The sequence below is a fragment of the Neodiprion virginianus genome, chromosome 1, assembly GCF_021901495.1.
Source record: "Neodiprion virginianus isolate iyNeoVirg1 chromosome 1, iyNeoVirg1.1, whole genome shotgun sequence".
NCBI lineage: Eukaryota > Metazoa > Arthropoda > Insecta > Hymenoptera > Diprionidae > Neodiprion > Neodiprion virginianus.
In genome coordinates, this window is record NC_060877.1 from 48,469 (window position 1) to 71,802 (window position 23,334).

Here is a 23,334-nt window from a genome sequence, read left to right on the forward strand (position 1 = left end):
TGCCTCGTATTATTTTTTTTATTTTTTTTATTACCAACCCATACAGGGGTATACAACATGTATTATATGTATATGTATATGACCATATATCGAACTGTAACATCAATCAGTAAAATGATGTTGATGACCAAACATATGATAATGGGACTTGGCAGATATAATGACAAACCTTTCAAGATTGGATTATACAAGTACAGGTTAAAGATACACCTTTCCAACGTATGTCGACCGTCCATAATAATCATGTAATTTTATATTATACATTGCAAGTCTGCATCTACCTTACACCTGCATTCAATATACATGTTTCCTCACATGCACGTGCAGGTACAGTTTTACATGTGAACGGGATCAAAATATAGGAACGAGCCGGGAATTTACACACACAACGTAAAGATGTCATAAACATGCATAGTTGTTTCTGAACTGAAGATGACTTCGGCACCATATACCGCACCTAATTGTCGTCCATGGAGTTGTCATCCTTCGCCATTTTGCCATTTACGTTATGTTATATAATATACCCACATGTATGTACCAACAGTAGCGTTAAAAAGTATTTTGAGAATACGAAATTCGTTATTATTTTGATGCATAATTCTTATTTTTCATCACTGCAACTTTATTTTCTAGCGAACGAAAGTTAATTTTCTACAATAATGTAGAACATAGAATTTGTTTTAATAAAAAATACAATTGGTTTTCATATTTTATATTTGTGTATAACCAACCTAATTACTATCTTTGTCAAAATACTTTTGACTGCTACTGTATGTATGTATATATGTTAGATACACCTTTGTCCATTAGACCTCTCGTTGTCAGACGGATACTTTGCATATCATACCTTACAAGCTGCTAATGCATATACATATCCAGAGCTTTTTCTTGGAAGGGCCTGCTCGTAGCGCTCGCTATCAGCGTGCTTAATTTTGATTGGCTGACATCCATGCTCACAGCCTGAAGCATAAAACTTTACTGACAACGGACAAGGACAAGTTCCCTAGAATGGACCGGTTGACAAGTGTTTACGACGAGATTTTACGAAATTGGCTACATTTATAAACTAGACGAGTGGCATTTATTGTCGGGCAAGTTCTTCCAAGAAAAACTCTCGGTATACCATAATGTATAAGTATACTACTCATTGGTATAATTTACGATTTCGTTTATCGCAATAATTATAATAGTCATCTCTCGAAATGAATATCATGTCCTGTGGCTGTACGCGTGCCATGGAGATACATCACTCAATATCCTCGACGTCGGTATGCCCGTCGGCGGTACCGTCGTAAATCACCGGCTTGTTGACGCCCAGACGATGATGAGCTTCGTCGATCATGTTCAAGTTCCTGACAACAATCTGCGACGTTGTCCCAGTATCGAGATCTTGGAATATCTCGTCGAATGTCCGACGGGTACCGATCATCGCATCCTCTTCATCGGATGCGTCCATGTCTTCGCTATCTGTACCCGTTGCCGTGATCACCGGCGGAGGTACAAAGTCATCTCCGTGATCTCGGTTACCTGTGTTGATAGGTACGGCGGCGCCTTCGTCAAAAGACAACTGGTTCCTGACTTCAATTGAAAATGGGCCGTCACCCTCCTTGGTCGTTATCCTCTCGCCGTTCAAGTCCGCGAGTATGTCGGTTCTAATCGGCACGTAAATCGGCCGTCCGGAGTAATCCTCATCGCAGTCATCACCATCGATCGATAAATCCTCGCAATCAGTTTCACGTAGTTGTCCGGAGCAATTAATTACCTTCAATAACTCGTTGGCGGCGTCCGCGCTGTCTCCATCATTTTGCAACACCTCGGGTTCACTGCTGTATATGTCATCGCAGTCGGTCAAATTCTCCACGAAACTCTGCCTTCTGCTTTGGTTGGGGGTCGATAGTTTAAGTTCACGTAAATCGATGTCGTTTGCGTTTGTCCCGTGGCATTCGAGTTCATCCGTCGTCACCGAAATCGTCGGATTTGGCATGTCGATGTGACCGCACATTTCATGCAGGTCTCTCGACGGTACGACGATAACGGAACGTGGATTCAGCAATACCAACTCACCTTCGGAGTCCGTGTCGGAGAAGTGCAGCGACGCATTGTTTGTCTGAGCGTTCAATCGCCTACGGGCTGTTCGTGATTTGCGTTTCGGTTTTCCCGCCGAGCCGTTCACCGATTTCTTCAGCTTCGGCTTCGAAGGCAGAAGATACGACATGTCCCCGGTATTTTTCGCGTTGAATGAATCCACGGTCTCCATGGCACAATTATCGCTCTTTGTGTTCGTCGAATCCCATGCGGGACTTACCGTATTCCCGCAAATTTTCGATTCACACGCTTCAGCCTCTTGACGCGTCGAGAGTGCCTTCGTTACGCTATCCATTCTACCAGGGTGTCTACGTGTATGCACGTATCGTACAGCGTGTCCTCTGTTCCAAGACTTTTTTGTCAATATCCACAGTGCGGGCCGACCTTCTAAGTTACCCAAGTCCGATGATGCTGTCTATCGTATATTATGGCAGTGTTGTATGTATATTAAATTATAACGGTTGTTTATACAATGCCAAAAATTAACACTATATGTACATGCGTTCAACCATCTGGCGATAATACGTCAACACGTCGAGCTAGCTGTCGTACGGATGTACGTTCCTGGTGTTGAATAACAATTTTGCCTACCGTGGCACACGAGATGTCGCATTCAAATGGCGGCTTTTGCCACACTGGAGGTATTTGCATGATACTGCCATGATCTAGTCTCATTCTGTTAAGTTTTAATTAGATTATTGAAGCCATAGCTTATTCCGGGGCTGTAACTTAATTATCCCATTCACGGTCAAATAACGCAAATACGGATAACTTCATTAGTGCGGTCACAGAATGCGACATTCCTTATATTTTTCGTTGATCCAGTCTCTAAACGAAGGTACTAAACTTTCGGCCGTTGAATCAACCGGCGCACGATACTAAACCACGACTTTATTTATGAACATAAGTATGCGAACGTATAGGAAGAGTTTGAAATGATTGTTGTTATTTTTTAAAGATACTGTAAATTGACAATTGAATTTGTCACAAATTGTCGCCTGTAGAATACATAAATCGAATTATCGTAAAGCTAAACTTACAGCTGGGGCCTCCGGTTGAGCTAACGTCATTATACTGCATACAGGTATCTGCCAAGTAAGACATTCGTGTAGTAGATGATATTCACGTTCTCAATCTTCCAGATTATTCGCGACGTCATGCCTACTTGCTTCGTTGTGGCTGTTTGTAAAGTCCGCCTTCGCAGTATGTTTCACGTAGATATTATCTTATTGTGCCTCACTGGCCACTACTGGTTTGTAGTATGACACCAACTTAAGTCAGTGCCCTAGACACTGCATCCGTTTGAGAATTCACCTCCGCAGGTGCACCTTTCCTATACATTTTCATGGCCGCGGGGTAACGGATTTTCTCTAAATCATGTTATATCTTCCCGGCGTACAACAGACAATTGGATGGACGTGGTGTGATCTTAGGTAGAAGATTCAAGGAATGCCAAAGTTACCTCACATGATTCATAGCCGGGTGTACAGCTGCACGCAGTACTGCAGTCAGTACAATTACGGTATCAGGCACCGTAAACGAACATCTACAACTACCTGTTAATCCTAACAGTGTTAGGATACCTTATACAATATATAGAGACAGAAGTATTAATAACCAATTATTTTACAGACATACCTCCTCGATCATCCTCATGATTTCTGCTGACCAGTTTCCCTTCGTACAGAGGCGATGCCACTACGGCTTTCGGATAGTCGGATTTTTCTTTGCTTTCTACTTCGTATTCAGACGCGTAAGAGTCCATTCTGTGGCTAATGATGTTTGAGTCCTCGATATCTACAACAATTTTTCATGACCTTCCATCCGGTATCAATACCATCATCTACTGTTTGTTATACGTCAATATTATATTTCATTGCTATTATACACGCATCGAGCAAGTATTACGAGGGGGGGGGGGGGGGGGGGGGGGGGGGCAAACCGATAAAAGTAGCTATAACGAATTTCTGAGAAAATTGTCGATTTTTTTCTTTACGCTATTAGATGTTTCGAAAAACATACCATGTGTATTTTAGTGTATTTTACTCAATTTTCACTGAAAATTATTCAGCAAAATAGCATTTAGTGTGCACTCTCAACCCTTCATTCCGAAAAATGTGTCGTTTTAGATCTGAGAGATCTCCTTTCGAGCTTTTTGGAGGGCGGGATTCAGCTATACGAAAGTTCTCCAAAACATAACATAGCATTCATTCTTACAGCTACATTTATCGGCGCTAGCCTCTGTACGCTCGCATTTCCGCTACCGCGGCATGTAGACTCCTATCCGCGATATAACCTACACCAATACTGGCAAGTAGTAGTAGAAGATTATGGCTAGGCTAAAACAGTTCAACTCACCACTCTCCTTATCAAATCTCAGTTCAACCTTCTTCTTTCCAAGTAGTTCCGGTAGTACGATATTTAGTATACAAATAGGCTGCTGCGAGGGCTCGCCTTTGGCGACCTTTGGCTCACGCATGAACAACATTCTTGCAACCGGATCTAGCAACGGATCCTTGACCTTCGCGTGAAAGGATAGTCTGTTTTGACGGAATGCCCTGAACGTGAACCGTAGTTGCACGCCAGATTTTGTCACCGGTGTTAGGTTACCGCTGAACTCTATGTAAAAATCTTTACCGTCGAGCGCCTGGAACGTTAACGTCTTGTCATTATAATCTACTTCCATGCAGAATCAAAATAACTTAGCAAAGCTATTCGGGATTATACTGTGACAGCTTGATGTTAATGTGGAAACGGGAGGTGCTTTGCCTTGGTGAAACGGGCCACTGACAAGCGTGGCAGAGCCAAGCGACGCTTAGTTGACAAACCGATTAATTTTTTATTTGAAATTACTGATACTTGATTCTGATTGTTGATTATTATCAATCATAGTCTTATAGAGCCGATTCGGTCAACAAAGTCAAGATTTGACATTATTCAGTGTGAAAACAAGTATCCCATTTATGCACCCCCTGAATTCCTCTGCAAGTGAACGAGGCGCGATAAATTCTGAGTTGCTCGGACCTTTTGCAAAATCTTTGTATTCAATTCTATTTTCTCATCCGCTTTGATTCAAGGTCAACTACGATCCTATTTTTCAACGTTTTTACGGTCCCGATCGGATCGTGAAAGAAGGTGATATATTCTATCTCAATTATTGAGCATGTTTCTAATGGGATTGACAGCGACAGCTAAAAATGCGTGTGTCTCCGCTCTTGAGTGCAAAACCCAATGCGATCCAGAACTCAAAAAATTGATTAAAGGAAAAACGTCGGCATGACCACGCCATATTTATAAGCTCTGTGGTATTCACTGAGAAAGTTGTTGACAGTGTATCACGTCATAACCACCTCAAAATCCTAAGCTTTTCGTCTTAAACATTTTTCTACACAACTCATTTTTCCCGATTATAGGCTTGATCATTCACAACGGGGCACAGTGTATACCGAATTTGAAAAAAAACTTGTAACCAATCACCTCTACGTCTCGGCTTTTTACAATCTCAAGAAATTCCTCCTGCCTCTCCAAGGTATGCAATCCTTCCTTGCCATCGGTCATACACAATATTCTCAACGTAGCCTCAAGGAGATCCATTCGTTTCGAATAAATGACGAAGCTAGACATAAATAAATACGTTGTAATTAGTAAGTACCGGAAGTTGAATTACATGTGTTCATCGGTGCATACGATATAAATTGAAACCTCGCTGAGTGCCAGAGGACTGGCGCGATGGCGGCAAGATTTATACTTTGGATAAGGATGGCACTTAAGAAAAATGAAAATAAATAAGTCATAATGATCTGCAAGCTTGTATATGACATTGCTCGTATTCCGTTTTTATTGTTACGTGTGTTCTCATTGACTTCCGAATGAAGTATCTAAATTCATCTTCCGATGGGCGATACGTGTCTAGGCAGGTATAATATGAGGTCTGTGCCCGTAGTATTTGATGAAGATAATCCCTAATCAGCAGGTCGGGCAGCCAACCTACAGCAGTTGGCGTGAGGTCCCAGCTAGCCCAGAGCGGCCTGCAGGCATTATTTCACCAAATACTCACGGTGTATTTATTAAATGAAGTGTCCGTACAGATAACGGCTTTCCGTGAAAACTCGATGAGTGCTAATTGTAAACCCTACCGCCATCTCGGATCTGATCTGTAATCTGTTTTACTGTTGTCGGCCGAAATTGAACACAACCCAACTTGTATCATATGTTCCACTCAATCGTTATGATGCGTAAATTTTGTTGGTTAAAAAATTTTGGATGTATTTTGATGTTTTTACGAAAAAAAAAACTATGAATGAATGAATGAATGAATGAACCACAACAACAACAAAAATGTACCACGTTTAGCAACGATACATTAGAAGTATCGAGTTTTCGACGGTCGTTTAAAATGTCGAAAAAAATTTGTTTCATCCCTGACTATCTGATGACAATTACCACCGTCTCATTATACCTATAATACTCTTGAGAATTTTAAGTACGAACGAAAGGAAGCGTAAGTCTTCCAGCTGGATAATGAGCGAACGGTAATTGTAAGATTCTCTAAAAAAAAAGTGAAGAAATGACGGTCAGGATTCAAAATTAGCCAACTCGGCTTGGGTGTACGTATATAATGACATCGGTTATTATGCCGATCCATGTGGTTTATTACTTCGTGACGAAGGGAACGAACAACGACTCTCTGTAGAGTTCTGTCGCCATTTTCGGCACCTCTCCGATGTTTCTGCAATCCATGAGCCAAAACCTCGCGGAGACCGTAGTTGTGAACGACACTCGATCATTCATGAAGGTCAACGGTGTCGATCCTGTCACATCCTCCCACTGAGCATCGCTAGTCCCACCTTAAAGTTATATTTATATGCAGTAAGCGTGTATTTTACCGTTATCTCTTTAATTATCAGCGTATTGTTAGTTGTTGTAGCAACTGGATTGCCAACGATTTCGGCTTGCGAAGTTCTTTGACTTTTCTAGGTTTTCCAAATCCAAAACTGTTATTTTTCAGAGACCTTTTATACGAATAAAAATAAAAACGTTGAACCAAAGAGTTGTATCGTTTCTTTACAAAGTATACTCCATTTATTTCAGTCGCTTTATGTCCTTCACTCATATCTATGCTTTGAATTCGAATCTGAGACCCGCATAGGTAAGTTTTTTCTAGAACTGTGATATTTATAAAGGTATAGAAATTTGAGTTTCCGTTATCAATTTGTTTGACATTCGACACCACAGCCCGACTTTTATATGAGCTCCAAGTATTCGGGTAGAGTGGCAACCCTGTGCAGTACCATGTACGTCTGCGTAAAAATCGCTCGATGACGTCAACACACGATACAAAATATTTCGGTACAAGCACAAATGCATTCTCCGTTGATTTATTCGACGATAATTACAATCAGACATGCACATTATACCTGCGATGCTGCAAAGCAGGCGCAATGTAGGGGTTCCTCCACCATATTGATTAATCATTCCCTTATTGGCTGCCTGAGGGGTGGGAATAGTGAGAGTTATCGGTTTGTGAAACTTTCGTCTTCTCGGCTCGATCGTTATTACGGGAGAAACCGCAACGCAGTTTCCCAAAAGTTTAGCGGTCAGCTCGTACGGTATAATGTGTGCCTGTAATAAATCAGAACGGGCATCAATTCTCTCCCACACTCAATCCACACACACCGTACACAAGTACAGTCATACCTATGTAATACCACATGTCCTACACGCAATAAATTGGTGCTACAACTGCTTGTCGAGCGGCATACGATATGTGATCAAGGCTTGCATTTATAAAATCATGCATGAGGAAATAAAACAGCGCGCACTACGCGAGAGGTGGCCCGTGATAGGCCTCGGACTGTTTCATTTCCATAAATACTCACGATAGGTATTGTGTACTTTGGAGCTATCATCCGCAAATTGAGTACATAGCACAAAATACATTCGGTATATAACATTGGATTCGAGCCGAGTTATGAAATGTAGCTATTTCAGAGGTATTGACGTCGATAAAAGGTGTTATCGAGGGAGAAGAATATGGTGGCGAAAATTTAATTGAAATGTTCAATTCGTAAACTTTGACTCGCGCAGTGCTGTACATTACATAGACTGACCCCAGACATAGCACATAAATTTAAAGTTGCAATTATTGTTATAAACCGAAATCACTGTCCAACAGAAGAAACATAGCCAGTGACGTTTTCGCCCTGTATGCTACGTTTATATCGAATACAGACAAAGTATATACAGTTCGTCCTCGTTAAAGAAGCCCTTGACAATCGCGCAACTCGCGCCGAACCGAAACGTTAATGTATTTCTGTACTGTCTTTGTCAGGGTTACGGAGATAATACCTACAATAGCCTGTATACTAGCAGTACTTTTTTACAAGGCTGAACGAATAGAAATATCGTTAGGTGCAGGTGCACAAGTCGGTGTAGCTCAAGCCTGCTCGCTGCAAGCGATGTTTACTGATACGGATGTGCTCCGCTTGTAAATCGAGATGCAGTTCAGGTCACCCTGTTTTTCATCGAGGTCAAAAATGTATCAATGCCTAAATAACTTTATACTGCATAACTGGATCCTCACCTGCAAACCAACTTTGATTTTCTTTGTCAACGCACCAGGCGGGAAGACTGCTTGTACGTGGTTCACAACACTCGATATAAGTATTCCACCCTCAGAACCGATTCCATGTACTTCCTGCTTTATCCGTGTAATTATGGCAAAGTACTGCGGGAAGTCTGTTGTTAGAATACGAGTTATTCGTCCCGAATACGAACCGCTCATCTGGGAATCTAGGGTATACACGTATGTTATTGTTATTCCGAGCAGGATAGCAACTTTAGCGAATGTATAAAACTGCATGTCTGCTGTAGCGAGAGATAATCGGCTTTATTCCATTGACAACTCAATCAACTCTACTCGGTATTCTAGCCCGAAGTGTGACGTCGCCTGCCCAGAAACAGTAATTATTTCGTTTTCTAACGCTGCAGTAGATGATTTTTACCTTACAGCGCAGTGGAGGATAAAAAGTTGAAGTTTTCCGATGTCAGACTCGAATGCATGCACTATGTGTTTCACGTCTCATACACATATATTTAATCCAAATTGTACTTGTGAGTATGCTCATTTTCATAATTTTTGTGTCCTGCAGATGCGAGATCATACAGATATATTGCAATGTACACAGTGTTCCAGAAAAACCGGGACCGGTTAGAAACGTGAATAAAGTCCGAATGCGTTGACCGATTTTCGGAAGCTTTATTTTGCTTGAAACGAGAAGTATGAGTCTTTCATGTCGCGTTTGAAAATCTGAAAAATCTTTATTCGCTGCTGAGATACACGCTGTTGAAAATCGGATAATGAAAAATTCGCTGGAAGATTGAAAAAATTAATATTAAAGAATGTCCGACTCGATTCTAATTTTGAATTATGATTCAAGGACTAATTTATTTTGGTTCAATTGACTACAAAAAAGAATTTACAACACTGCTTCTCATTTATGTCGTCGATTTTTACGATTTCATAATTTCTTAATAATCAATATGATCAATGCGAAAAAGCAAATGGGGAGCGGAATATTATACGGTTCAATGTATCCACCATTTACGGTTACTAGCGCCAGAAGCGAGGTTGACGTTAGCAACGTTATCGTAATGAAATATTGGAGAAAAGTTCGCTATTTTCTTGATCTTACAATCATTTTGAAGGAACTGAAATTTTGAAACATGAGCGCATTTTGTTTCATTACGGCTTACTGAATTTCAGAGAATTAGAATCGCGAGATAACGGTTTTTCCTCGGCATGAATCGTTATGATAACGTTACTCACTTCAGTACGAATGCCAGAACTCCCTTTGCCAGGATGCAATATCTCGTGCACTGAAGAGTAAAAGAACAGGTCGTGTGACTTCAACTTCCACGGATCAGCGAAAAATTCTCCCCCACGATCGAAAATGTGATGCTTTGTATAATTCGCCAATATCAAAAAATTCAGCCGTAAGGCCATCGCGAGAAGTCTAAAATGTTCGTTATATCTGCCTGGTAGTTGGTCGTTGGTCGTTGGCTGAATCGATTTTGGTCAAGTTTGCGACATCATTTACAACCGACTTTTTTGATACTAAACTTTGTTGATGTCTGCCGAAAACAGAATATGAACCTTGAAGGGCAAGTTTTAATTCTAATTTCACAAGAAGCGTTTCATTTCAAGTGAATAAGATTTTAGAGAGAATTTCTAAAATGCCAGGATCAATCTTCGAATCACAATTTCACAATATAATCAATAGCAATTTTCCAACGTGGCACACCCTGAAAAATTTGTTTAGGTTGAAGAAAAGATTCTAGGAAAAGATGAGCGTTGTGACAATATTACTCACAATAACGTGTATTGCATGAGCCGGAGGCTTCGAATATCCGCAAACGTAAATTCAACTTTCTGCCTACTTTATTACACATTTTATGTAGCCCCAATCACACGATTCTGACATAATTGTCAAGTATTGCTCCCCGAATAGTTTGCTTTCCATATTCATTCGTCACTGTCTGCAATTACAATGCACCCAAAACAATCCTAACATAATTATAAATAAAAAAGTGTTCCAGACCGGTGGGTCACATGCCGAATATGCGAATAAGATAAATCCTCCGAAAGTACTGATTCCCGACTCGATCGCTAACCTCGTTGAGCGCCTAATTCTCTTGCCGAATGCACCTGATTGAATAAAGTCCCGCGCCAAGAGTAGATCCGTATAGGTATCATATGGATGTATACCTATACCTACAAGTATAGATTAATAGCTATATCGTTTAGGTGTAATATTACCGTGGGGTGTACCAGCTAGGGTGTCGTCGTTATCCAAAGCGTTTTCATGCTCCTTCCAAGTTTCTCCATTTTCGCTCCGTAGAATTATTATCTCTCGGTCGTTACCTCGTACTGACGCAAAATGGGGGACGTCGATCAATACAGGCCTGGAACGGACGATCACATTAATTTTTATTTATTTGCCCTCTTAATTTCAGCGAACCGTTTTCCAAATTAGGTATGCCAATTTTGATGTTGTAGTCGAATTGATGAAAAAATGTCATATATGCAAATTCTAACTCATGACTCATCGAATTAATCACAATATGTGGGTTGCAGCTTAAATGCAGCCAAATCGTCACGATTAATTGTATTATATTAGGATAAGCTTCATCGCACGCAATTCTTCTGGTAATGTACAATTTGCTCTCAATTTCAAGAAGATCGTTAAATATTTCACTTGCAAAAAAAAAAATTGATTCGCTACAGTAGAAATTGCCACAGCTGTAGCACAATTAGTTTGTCTTGTTTTTCAGCAGGGATCGATACAATGCACACGCAGGGAACTCTTGTCTTGGTCTAACTTATAAATGAAGTCTCCTTCAAAAAAAAAATGGAAGAAAAAACAGACAAATAAAAACTGCAAAATACTCTTTCAACGCGAAGAAACAGCATCAATCCGAGGACGCTCGACACAGGTATACTCGGGCACAAACTGTATAAGAAGCCCACAAGCTGTACCAAAATGCCAACAACAGAATCTCCCAGGAAATGGGCAGCAGGTGTCAAAAAATTTCCATCTACTTTTTAACATAGGAAAATAAGTATAAATATTCCAGGTGTAAAAATAAACTTCTCGCCCGGATTTAAGTCCATTCAAACTGCCTGTCACGTATGGATTCTGTATGATAAAATGCCTGCCGTAACCTACGTCAGCCGGAAATGTTTTGACTTGCGTGGCGGAGAATGGTGTTGCCATGGGAAGTTTTACAACGAGGTACCAATTTTGAGACGTTTCGGATTAATTATGGGGATACACGCGGTGATCATACAACGATCTAACATCTATCTTCAGAACGAAATTTAGTGACTATAAGACGATTGCAGGGAAGCATGGAGATAGGATTGGCCAGTCATTCAAAAGGACCACCCCGAGAAATCACCAGTGTGTGTGCTTGAATGTTACTGGGTTCACGCGGCCCTAAAAGGAAAAAAGGATATGAAATTTCAGCGGCCATAATGGAAAAATTGCTGAAGTCATAATGCAGCAATCAAATATATGCTTCGCAGTACCGTTCGATATGTATAATAAAAATAAATAATATCCGAGACATTGATAGGGCAAGAACGCACGCACTATCGCTTCTGCTTTTCGCCAGTAGATGATGGCTTTCTTGTGTTTTGCGTTTTTCTGCTATACTTCTTTCTTCATATGGCTATAAAAATGAGGGAAAGTGCCTAACGTTTTTTACGTCGTTTGGTTCCAGTGCTTACAACACGGAGTATTATAGCATAGGAGAGAAATGAAAATACGGTTTTCAACAAATCTAACGTTTGGCGGTGATGTTGTAGGAGAAGACCCTTCGGTTCTACTAATTTAATACGTTTACACAAAACTTATAGGTATGTGTTTAATGTTTATGCCTAGAAGCCGGAAGCTCAGTGTCTTCTGCAATTACAGCGGTTTCTATCGGCGAAAACAACTGGAAGAAAGTGAGAAACGAAAGACTTCTCTCTCCGGTAATACTCCGTGACTCATAGGTAGAACAAGTTTACATATCACATAATTCGTATCATGTACATTTACATACCCCAGAAATGTGGCGCCGACCGGTCCCATCTCAACAATGCGCGTAGCGAGCGCCTCGCCTTCCATAAGGGGTGGAGGGCTCGTTGTTTTGGTAGCTTTGACCAATCTGCACGTCACTCTTATGGGCATCGTTGCCCTCCTCGGCGGTACAACGATGCAAACACCGCTGTGCCTGCACCCTCTCATTGTCCCACCCCGAGCATCGACCAGGAAACTCACCAAGAATCTAGAATTATTGTTCACCGTTGCCTTCGTAGGTACGAGGGGCTATTCTTAGGGGATAGCTATAAGCTAACAATACCAAATTATTTCTTATTATACACATAGAAAATAAATAAGAAGGGAATAGCTATTCGTACAACGCGTAACTTATATACATATATACATATACGAGTATATATCTCTCTTTATTGTAAAGATATGTCGCCGCCACCGTGACAAGAATTCAGCCCTTCCTTACACCACCCGTCCTTCACTATCGCCACATTTATACCTATGCAGATTCAACCCTTTATTCTACGTTAATGCCCTTATGGCTATGACGATTTAACCCTTTACCCTACGTATATATCATTGTACATGTGAAGATTTAAATCCTTACCCTACATATTCACCGTAACACCTATGAAGACTTGACCCTTCACCTTCTATATATATGTACATCCATCTGGGAATCAGGGATTTAACACTCAACCTTTTACGCATATGCATCCCTATACCCACAAAAGTCTGACCCCTTACCGCCTTCCCTCTACCCTTCCATCAAAACTCGAAAATGGGGATTGGCGGGCGGAGCGCGCATGGCGGCGAAGCCCCCCCCCCCCTATTATATATATATATATATACATGTACACTTGGGGACGATGAATCTGAGACGGCTAATTTTTTACACTGGACCGTTATGTTGGCAACACAGAGAAACTTACAGCGCCATAGTCGGCCGAGCGCGAAACAAATTCAATCTCAATAACATAACATACATAACCCATGAACGTCCACAATCTAACCTTAGAATACTGCGGGGATAATGACTTGGGTCATGGGTTATGTTATGTTTATTGAGATTGGGTTTGTTTCGCGCTCAGCCGATTATGGCGCTGTAGGTTTTTCTGTGTTGCGAACATAACTATCTAGTGTAAAAAATAAGCCGTCTCAGATTCATCGTCCCCAAGTGTACATACATCAGCAAATGGCGCGTTTTCGTCGTTGATTGTACCAGAAGTTCTTTTTGCGGCAAACTATTCGTATGGTGAATTGGAATGCCTACTTGTTGCTTGTTCATAGCCTTTAACAATGACTCATTGTCGGTATGAAATTAAAATAAGAGGTGTCTCGTGAAATCAATTACGCGGGAGCCCCAGTCATGTTTTGGTCATAAATGCCTCAAATACGTGTTTTCGCAATATTTTTCTAGCAAAATAATGCTTGGTGCCAAACAATGGACGTTGATGAACCTGGGCAAGAAACACCTGCCGGTGAAACTAGAAAATTGGCTGATCACGCGACCGGTATATGAGAGGTTGAGAGTGCGGGTGATTGTAGGTCAATTTGACTTAATTTTTCAGGTCAAAGGAATTTATATTTGAGATTCATCTCCCCTTCATACGAGACAAGAGACAGTTCAAACCCCATGGTTCTTACTGGCAAGTTGAAATGTAAATTCAGAATCAACAGGTGAAATTGACCAGACGTCATTAACAGTCTCGACAGGAGAGTATATTCGTAGAAATTTTTACCGTTGGGGTTGTTGAACTCACTGAAAATAATGGGATTTAAAAACCAATCGAAGCTCACCCATCAAAATTTCACAAGAAGATTTGGCATAAATTATCGTTTCACCGTACACAGCGCCATTATACGGTACTGTAAGATATAACGGACCATGCTGGTTCAAGTAGATTCGAATAATACCACGTATAATATTTGTATCTTAATAATACGTTCCTGGTTTATTTTCACTCAGTGTTTGCGTCGCCTTACCGCACTCTTGTCAAATTTACAATATCAGGTATAAACCAAAGTGATGCAAGAAGAACTAGTTAATGAATAAGGGTATAATTTTGATTATATACTATCAAGTATTACTCACGATCTTGGATTCATCCTCCTACAGGGAAAATGGCAAGAAACGAAGGAAAAGAAATACATTGATTTTATGTAATATCTATAAATTGGATTCGTGCATTTGATTAAAAAAAAAATTTGTAAAAGGTATGAATATACGTAAGTAATACATACCCCAGATTCGTGCTATCTTGCATCTCAAAATTTTCAGCAGAGCAATAGTTATTACTCTGTACAAAGTCTTGCCTGTCTTCTTTCGAAACTGCAATAACATAATCTTGTGTCATTTCATATGTGAATATGCACGTAACCTTGTAACAGCTGATTACTCTCGACGATTTTATATTACCTTGCCTGTGAATCGGATCGTCTCTCGTAACGTCGATAGGCAACGAGTCATCCCGGAGGCTTTTCATTAGATCTGCTGTTAAATATCGGTATGGCTGCTCACTGATTAAGGTGTCGGAACCTGAGGATCAAACTACCGTTTAAACATCTAAGTTTTATAGACGTGTAATGAATGATATGATACAGGTGCACGTGCTGGGTCGAAGATAGATTGAAGAAATATTTCCTTATGAAAATACCATTATTCGTATTATATGGGATAGTTATACTCTGTATGTGATATTTATATCGATATCGTTGCAGAGGACCAATAATAAAAAGGGGTATAACGTAGGCGATTGCACGTGCAGAGGGTGGGTGTACAGACCTCCTTCGTCATCCGAGTCGGACATGAAACTAGCTTCCTGCAAGCTTTCCGGCGCCACAACCTTGTACTTATCTTCCCAATTTTTATTACAAGGAGCCAAATTGTCGTACGTCAATCCCTTCAGCACCTCCATGACAGATATGTAGCCCAGCTTTTGAGCAATGTTGAGCGCCGTTAAGCCATCCTTGGAGATGATGTTTGATAATTAAAAAAATTCAAGATCGGTTATACTGGTGCTAATAATTTGACATTATACGGAAGGTGTCGGTTATCTCGAACAAGCCATGCAATTGTCGGTGCTGTTCGTATGTTATCGCAGTTTGTCATATATTTCTTGTATAAAAAGATGTCTATGATAAAAAGACGCGTTACATCGAATCTTGAAATGTCGCTGTCTTGAAACCACTTTTCCGCGGATGTGATTGGTTGGATTGTCACCTGTGATCACGTGAAATTGGATATGACAAGAGCAGGAAGATCAAATTTCTGATGCCGAGGGTAGTTTATATGCATTATAAATTCGATAACTTCGCTGTATTCTAAACTTGGTTGTGGGATATGCAATGTTTTGTTTTTAATGAAAAGAAGACGTAAGCAATGAGAAATCCGCGCGCTGCTGCTAATGAGATAAAATTGTGGCGTTTTGGGATGAAAATTATAAGTATAATTTTAACCTGACTTCAACAGCCGCGGAATAAACGAACAATTCTTAAAATTATGCCATCATGCCGAGATTCAAAATGTATTCATCGTCAAACTTTTTCGACTTCACTTTCTACTGTACACAGCCTTCCGGTACATGATGATTAATTGTAAATTTGCAAAAGGTCCCGTCAGCCCTACCATGTAACAGTGATTGTACTTACTTTTGTGCGAGCATTATGCGATGCCTTTCCGTCGAGAAGAGCCGAGGCCACGTGAGCGTGTCCCTGCTGGGCAGCTTGATGCAGCGGCGTGTAATCCTGATTAGTTTTAACGTCAACCTCTGCGTTTTGCTTCAAAAGAAATCGCACCATCGATGAGTTCCCAAAATGCGCAGCCACGTGTATAGGCCTGTACCCTGTCTCCGTTCGACTTTCGACGCTCGCACCATTCTTCGTAAGTGTCGACGCTACTCTAACAAAATCTTCCCGGGCGCACAAGTGCAGAGCAGTCAGTCCGTTCTGTCAACATAATTTTTTTTCCCCTCTTCTTCCAAGCTCATCAGTGGATCATAATTGTACAAGCATAAGCGTTAATCGTATTGTACGCATAGCTGCAGTGCAGGGTGCAAAATAAAGGCGGAACCCTCTTACCTTAGCTTTGTGATTCGGATCGGCCCCGTGTTCGATAAGTAAGTTGGTGATGTCGTGATTTCCCTTTTGAGCACTCATATGCAGCGGTGTGAATCCAGCCTTGGATTCCGCATTCGGGTCTGCTCCTCGTTCAAGCAGGGCCGAGGCAATCTCCATCTGTGATGATAAATTTCTTATCATAACAACGAACGGTTTGGCCTGGGTCTGACGATGGCTACGTTATGTTTACATGTTTCTATTAAAATTCGCAAACCACAAGTAATTGAGAATAATTAAATCTCAAACAATTATTGATTTGAATTGGAATGAGGCTATAAGAATTGATTTTATGAAGCCTGGAGTTTCGCTGTGATCATTTCACGTCACTTTCCACTTACCTACCTACCGAAATATACACTTCTTTGTTATCTTTTTAGCCATATGCTCCCTCACCAATTTTAATATACCATAAACATCAAGCAGATATTTTATCAATTATACTCAACATTATTCGAGCCCTTCTTCTTGACTTCCCGACTATTCCTCAATGTAAATGTGGAGAATGATCGAAATACATGTTCTTAAGTCCGTCACATTAATTGTTAAATATTCTTTTCTACAAATGCGAATAAGACGAAGATATTTTGACTTCAGACAAAGAAACATTATTCTTCATAAAATCTATTATAGCCCTTCTTATAGTCCCATCTCCAGTATCTGCCAAAAAAAATTACATCACCATGAAATGATGCTGCTGGCTTTCCAAATAAAAATGCCAAATTTAAGTTGGGACTTGGGTAACGTCGAGAAAACGGTTTTTCGTGGAAAAAAAAAACGCATCTCATAATTCCAAAGAATCCACCGCAAGGCGGATTACATGCTCGAAAAAATCAGACTTTGCTGTACCGAAAACATCTTGTTTTACATATTTTTCCACCATAACGATATTATAATGAAACTTCGAATGTGAAAATCAATCCGTTTAATGTTGAAAAATTGATCAATGTGTTTCTCCTAAAACATTGGAGCTATATGCAGGTCTGGAAATCGCGCGACATTTGCATCTTAGTACGTACTATAAGATATAAAAATTAAAAATTGTCAAGCGCAACTAAATTTTGTCTATAATGGGCTAAAAAACAAGAACGTTGACCAGCTATCACATGGAATATCAACGAAGTGGCGATCAATTATTTCAGACGGCTTGTCGGAAGTGTGAATTGCAAGTATTTCGACAAAAATTAAAAGATTCGCTTCAGCGTTTGGCAAAAAAGTCCTGCAAACTTCAGTCGACTGTCGATATGCGAAATAAAAAAATATCCAATATCTGATTCATTCCGTTCAGGAGAAATAATCATACTTCTTATCCATATTATGTCTAATTGCATGAGACTCACCTGATTCTTACGAGCTGCAATGTGTAAGGGTGTATGACCGTTTTGGGATGTGACACAGGGTGAGGCTCCCTTCTCCATTAGAAGGCCAGCCACGCCGGGATGATCGTAGTGGCAGGCCATATGCAGAGCCGTTATCTCATTCTAACAATGCATCGTCATACTGTGTTACATCTAAGTTACATACAAGGCACAGGCATAATTATCGGTTACTATATATGTGCCTCATGTCTACAGGTATATATAATAATGCGTATTTTTTACACACAAATGTTTTGTATTGTGAGTTGTACATACAGCTCATACGTACAGTTCATGTCTATATACCGAGGACGTGGGTCAAAGGAGGCCAAGTTACAGCCTACCTGCACCACTGATCATCGTGTACTATGCTGAGATGTAACTTACATTGTTCAATTTTCATTGAAAATTCTATGTCTGCACGAACAGGTCAGGGAACTATCGTGAAATTTATAAATTCAGTTCTACGCCACAAACTTTGTGTTGTGTTCTAAAAATTCAGTCTAGTTTCACTGTCCAAGTACAACGAAATCGGCCACCTCAGACCTACATCCTCGCCTTGTCAGCTATTACGGATAAGCATACGTTTTCTACGTGTAACTAATAAGTTGGTAAAAATGTAACCAGCATCACGTTCGTCGGTTAAATAGCGCAGGCTTTCGTGAATTTGTAAGGTATCGAACAGAGCCGTTGTCACCCGGGTGTTGTCGGCACCGGCCTGTCCGCAAGCGTTGCTATAAGGCTTTTGTAAGGCAGTAACCTTTACCCAGCATATGATATACGACGAACTCGTACAAATGTTCCGACAATTATAATGCATTGTTATACCAATAATTTTCAAATATATCGCATGCATCACTCATACTAAGTACGACGGAAGACTGAATGCAGGGGTCGTGGGTAAAAGTGCAATTACGTAAACGACCAAGAGTATAATCGAAGATTCTTGGATACTTTTCGAGGGGTATGCCGTTGCTTTGAGAACGACGTCGCAATTGAATGGCAGTACGATTCTTAAAAACCGATGGGCGCAAAAAAAAAAAAAAAAAAAAAAAAAAACACCTCAGGCGCGAGGTTTTTGCACGTACCTAATACTTATCTACTTATCATCCATATTATACCTATCGTCTGACCCAGTCACCAGAAAATCCCAGGTATCACTGACATACACTGAAATTCCCTTGGAATATCTTATGGGTATAATGCGGTATTTGAGAATATTATACCGCAGGGTGCGGTCCAGTTTAAATCGAGGCAATCGATTTATTTGTATCATGTATATTATATCGCGTGTCTAATGGCATAAGGTCATAAGTGCCACATTACGACCTCTTTCTTTTAAAAAAGGCAACAGGGCGGATATTTTTTTTCATCGTATCTAAGCTCAAAACACGAAAACATGATCGTTGAAAACGTTGAAATTGAATAACGGTTTAATTAAGAGCAATAGGTCGTATTGTCGTATGTACTGGTTAGTTACAACATTCTGCCACTGATTCAACCATAAAAGTCTATGACAATTAGTTCCATAAGGTCGTATCTGCCAAAAAAATATTTTTTTCACTTATTTGAGTTCAAGTATAAACTCATCAACTAAAAGCAAACGGTCGTATTTTCTGATAGATACGACCTTATGGTCTTGATGGAAATTGAAAGTCATCAACTACGATACTTGCATAAGCGCGTAACTGCCAAAAATTATTGTTTTTATACCTATCATTTCGGTAATTGACGATTAGGATAATCGACGTTCAGAAAATCGACGTTCTCACTTTTCAACTTTGTTAGTTTCAATTGTTTATGTGTTTCAGTAGTCTTTAGAACGTTTAGAAAAAAAAAAAATTGTCGGTTACGCCCTTCTGTTTTTATCTTCAAAATTTTTTTTTTTAAGATTTCTGAATTTTTGCAGTTCTAGATTTGTCTATGTGTTTCAATGGTTTCTAGAATGATTGCAGAAATACAAGAAAAAAATGTTTGTCGCGACATTATGTTTTTATCTTTCTTTTTATGTACTTATTAATGGAAAAGGTCACCTGCATATTGTCGACCGTTTGATTTGAATTCAATTATACGTTTTCATCATTCTCAGAGAGTATGGCGAAAAAAAAAAAAAAAAATTCACGCCCTTTTGCCACTAAAATCGCATTTTTTGCGAACACGGCCTTATGGCATCAGACCCGTGATATGAAACTGCATAAATAATGATAGAAAGGAACTTCCATTAGCCATGTCGTTCCATAAAATACTTCGCCTGAAAGAGGGAAACAAAAATCAACAGCATTTACGATTTCTTCAAGTTCAGTAAGCACCGCGCGGTATACCTTGCAAGAATGATTTGTTGACTCACCTTTCCTCTTGCATCTAACACGTTCCCCTTTTGCAGGAGAATTTTTGCCACGCTCATGTTTCCATACTTTGCCGCGATATGCAGAGGTGTAAAGCCGTTTTTTGTAGTAGCCTTTATCGATGCATTGTTTTCTACAAGTATTGCTGCAACCTGCAAACGTAGGTGTAGTAAATAATGCGAACTGCATACAGGATAATATGTCGCCCATCCCGAGAGTGTCACAGTTGTATCTCTGTATAACACGGTGTATACCTCGGTATTACATCAAATGTTATACCTATATATAAACATTTGATATACCACAAATATAACATTTGATGAAATACCTAGGTATTACTAGGTGCAACGCCTATTTGCGCTGTATCGAGCATATATCACACACAACTATTGCACCAGTGTGTCTATTCGCTATGCCTACGGCTTATCTACCTAATACTTCATGCACATTAGGGTGGTCCTTATTTGGGGTGTGGACGAATTCCGATAAGTGCGCCCCCTAGACACGTTTGAAATAAATTAAAAAAAATGTGTGCGAAAACGGAGCGCTGTAGTCCAATTAGAAGACGTGCCTGTAAGCTCGTTTTGTTTTTCATTCGAATAACATGGGATTTTCAGACTACTTCAGTCATTATGTTTTTGAGTTGTCCCCATGAACGCAAAAAATTCTTTTTTCACATAAATCTGTTGTTCATGGGTACAACTACGCGTATATTTTTCCACAAGTCGTTATCACAACCTTTATGCCCCCCATCCCCCTGATATTATACACGACGGCAAATTGATCAACGTGAGAATACCTCTTTTTAGCCGCTTGTTGCTTGACAGTATTTCACCAATTAAAAGGCAGTCTTATTTACGTCATAAGTTTGTAAAAAAAAAGTAATTGTACATGTGGGAAAAAATATGTATTTCAATTAGTGTATTTAAAAACACATTGTTTATACTTTATACTTTTTTAAAAAGTAATAATTAAAATTAAAATGTTTTGATCGCCGTCTGTTTTTCTGGATCGGGAAAGATTTTACGATATTCCGAGATCCATGAACAACAGATTTATGAGAAAAAAGAATTTTTTGCGTTCATGGGGACAACTCAAAAACATAATGACTGAAGTAGTCTGAAAATCCCATGTTATTCAAATGAAAAACAAAACGAGCTTACAGGCACGTCTTCTAATTGGACTACAGCGCTCCGTTTTCGCACACATTTTTTTTAATTTATTTCAAACGTGTCTAGGGGGCGCACTTATCGGAATTCGTCAACACCCCAAATAAGGACCACCCTAATGCACATACATATGAACTTTACCCGCGATACGACACATTCCATTTTCAATGATTACAGTAGTTTTCTGCATTCTGACTGTGGTTATACTGTGAATTCCGCGAAGTAGGAGCCGGAATAAAATATATTCGTTTGGTCAAAATTGTCGAACAATGAGCTAGAAGGAGATTCGGAACTGTGCTATATTATCGCCCCCATCGCATAGCCCGGGCATACAAGGCATGACGTCGTCGGTTCAGTTATAATTCAAGTTTACTTTGTCGTAGGGTAAATAAAATATCGTTTGTTCACCAGATACGCTGTACAAATACCGTTTAATTTCAGATTGACGAAATCAAGGCTGGATTCATTTCGAAGCGGCAATGCCTTATAATGATGAATTTTTGTATGCATTAGTATTCCATGAGAATCAGTTTGTGAAAATAAACAGCTTAATTTAGAAATCCAACCACAAGAGTTACCCATCGCATGAAAGAAAAAGACGAATTATCTGGAGGTCATCTCGTGCAAATAAAAGAACCCATCGAGAACTTCATACTTAACTACTTATGCAAACAGCCACGATTTTGCTGCCCATTCTTTTTTTAAGCACCTACCGTAGTACCTATGGGGCTTTTGCATCAAATAACCTGAAATATTATCTACAAAATGAACTGACAAGAGTCAAGTCTGGCAACGTATCGATTCCGGAGTAATATTTTTCACCTTTGTTACATGAGAGAATCCAGCCTGGACGTACACATTATAGTATATTCTCTCTACCAGTCTCTAATTTTCGGATAATCTGAACATTATTGAATAAGCAAAAACAGGGTCAAAAAAACTCGGAAACAACAAGAGAGCGGGACCGTTCGGACGCATAGGTGGAAATGTAGTTTATCTCATTGTCAGCCATATTGCCACTGTTTGTTATCAATAAAAAACGAAAATGCATTTGATCACAATTTCATCGTATTTTTAATTTCTTCAAAATTGATTTCGAGAAATGTTATCCTTTCAAAGTGTATAACTTTCACCGTTTTTAATATTTTTAACTGAAATTTGGTGAATATATTCAGTGTATCATTGTGAACAATGAATGGCACGTGTCATGTTCGCGGGGCTTTGTTTCAGAAAAATCCGATCAGGCCCCAAGATGAGGCAATTTTCGGACAGGCTCTTTGATTCCGCGCAATACTGAATTCTTTGGTGATAAAAAATATTCAGTCGAAGCGATTACACGCAGTTAATGGCAGGTATCCTCTTCTTCAAACGGATCGTTGAGTTGACACAACTGAAAATTGTTTGGGACTGACAAATGTTCAATCAAATTAACTGCATAGTTTAAATAACTCATCCGGTTGACTTGACTTGACAGGATTTGTTGTACGTTAACTACGTTATATTCATTTTCACAAAATAATGATTGAAGCAAAAAATTTTCCACCAGCTTAATCTATTCGGTTGATTTCACGACCTTTTTCTCTTCGAGTACCTAGATACTTCTGAGCCGCGCATTGCCGACTCAATCAGAAGCCGAGTACAGCGATACGGTGCATATTGG

The 23,334-nt window shown here is 39.8% G+C and overlaps 2 protein-coding genes across 4 annotated transcripts in view; both read right to left on the reverse strand.

The window, feature by feature from the left end:
• LOC124310161 (uncharacterized) overlaps positions 1–18,303 on the reverse strand; it is a 30,609-nt gene extending 12,306 nt beyond the window's left edge. The window contains exons 1-15 of one of the 3 annotated variants that reach the window (XM_046773893.1): positions 18,143–18,303; positions 16,767–16,922; positions 16,338–16,634; positions 15,472–15,655; positions 15,106–15,225; positions 14,931–15,018; positions 14,782–14,799; positions 12,694–12,918; positions 10,904–11,049; positions 8,669–8,877; positions 7,503–7,707; positions 6,743–6,932; positions 5,563–5,701; positions 4,444–4,732; positions 3,724–3,882 (exon numbers count right to left, since the gene is read on the reverse strand). In XM_046773893.1, the coding sequence (XP_046629849.1) occupies positions 3,724–3,882; positions 4,444–4,732; positions 5,563–5,701; positions 6,743–6,932; positions 7,503–7,707; positions 8,669–8,877; positions 10,904–11,049; positions 12,694–12,918; positions 14,782–14,799; positions 14,931–15,018; positions 15,106–15,225; positions 15,472–15,655; positions 16,338–16,634; positions 16,767–16,922; positions 18,143–18,262 (2,545 nt within the window). In that variant the 5' untranslated portion in view covers positions 18,263–18,303. The other 2 variants (XM_046773895.1, XM_046773896.1) reach the window with 2 other exon arrangements.
• On the reverse strand, positions 10–3,481 carry LOC124310175 (uncharacterized). Its single transcript, XM_046773943.1, has one exon. It carries the CDS (start codon positions 2,378–2,380, stop codon positions 1,247–1,249), a length of 1,134 nt encoding a protein of 377 aa, XP_046629899.1. The 5' UTR covers positions 2,381–3,481; the 3' UTR covers positions 10–1,246.
• Positions 18,304–23,334: the final 5,031 nt, after the last annotated feature.

Excerpts from the sequence above, each read along its gene's own strand:
- LOC124310175 (XM_046773943.1), bottom strand. The coding sequence starts at position 2,380 with ATGGATAGCGTAACGAAGGCACTCTCGACGCGTCAAGAGGCTGAAGCG.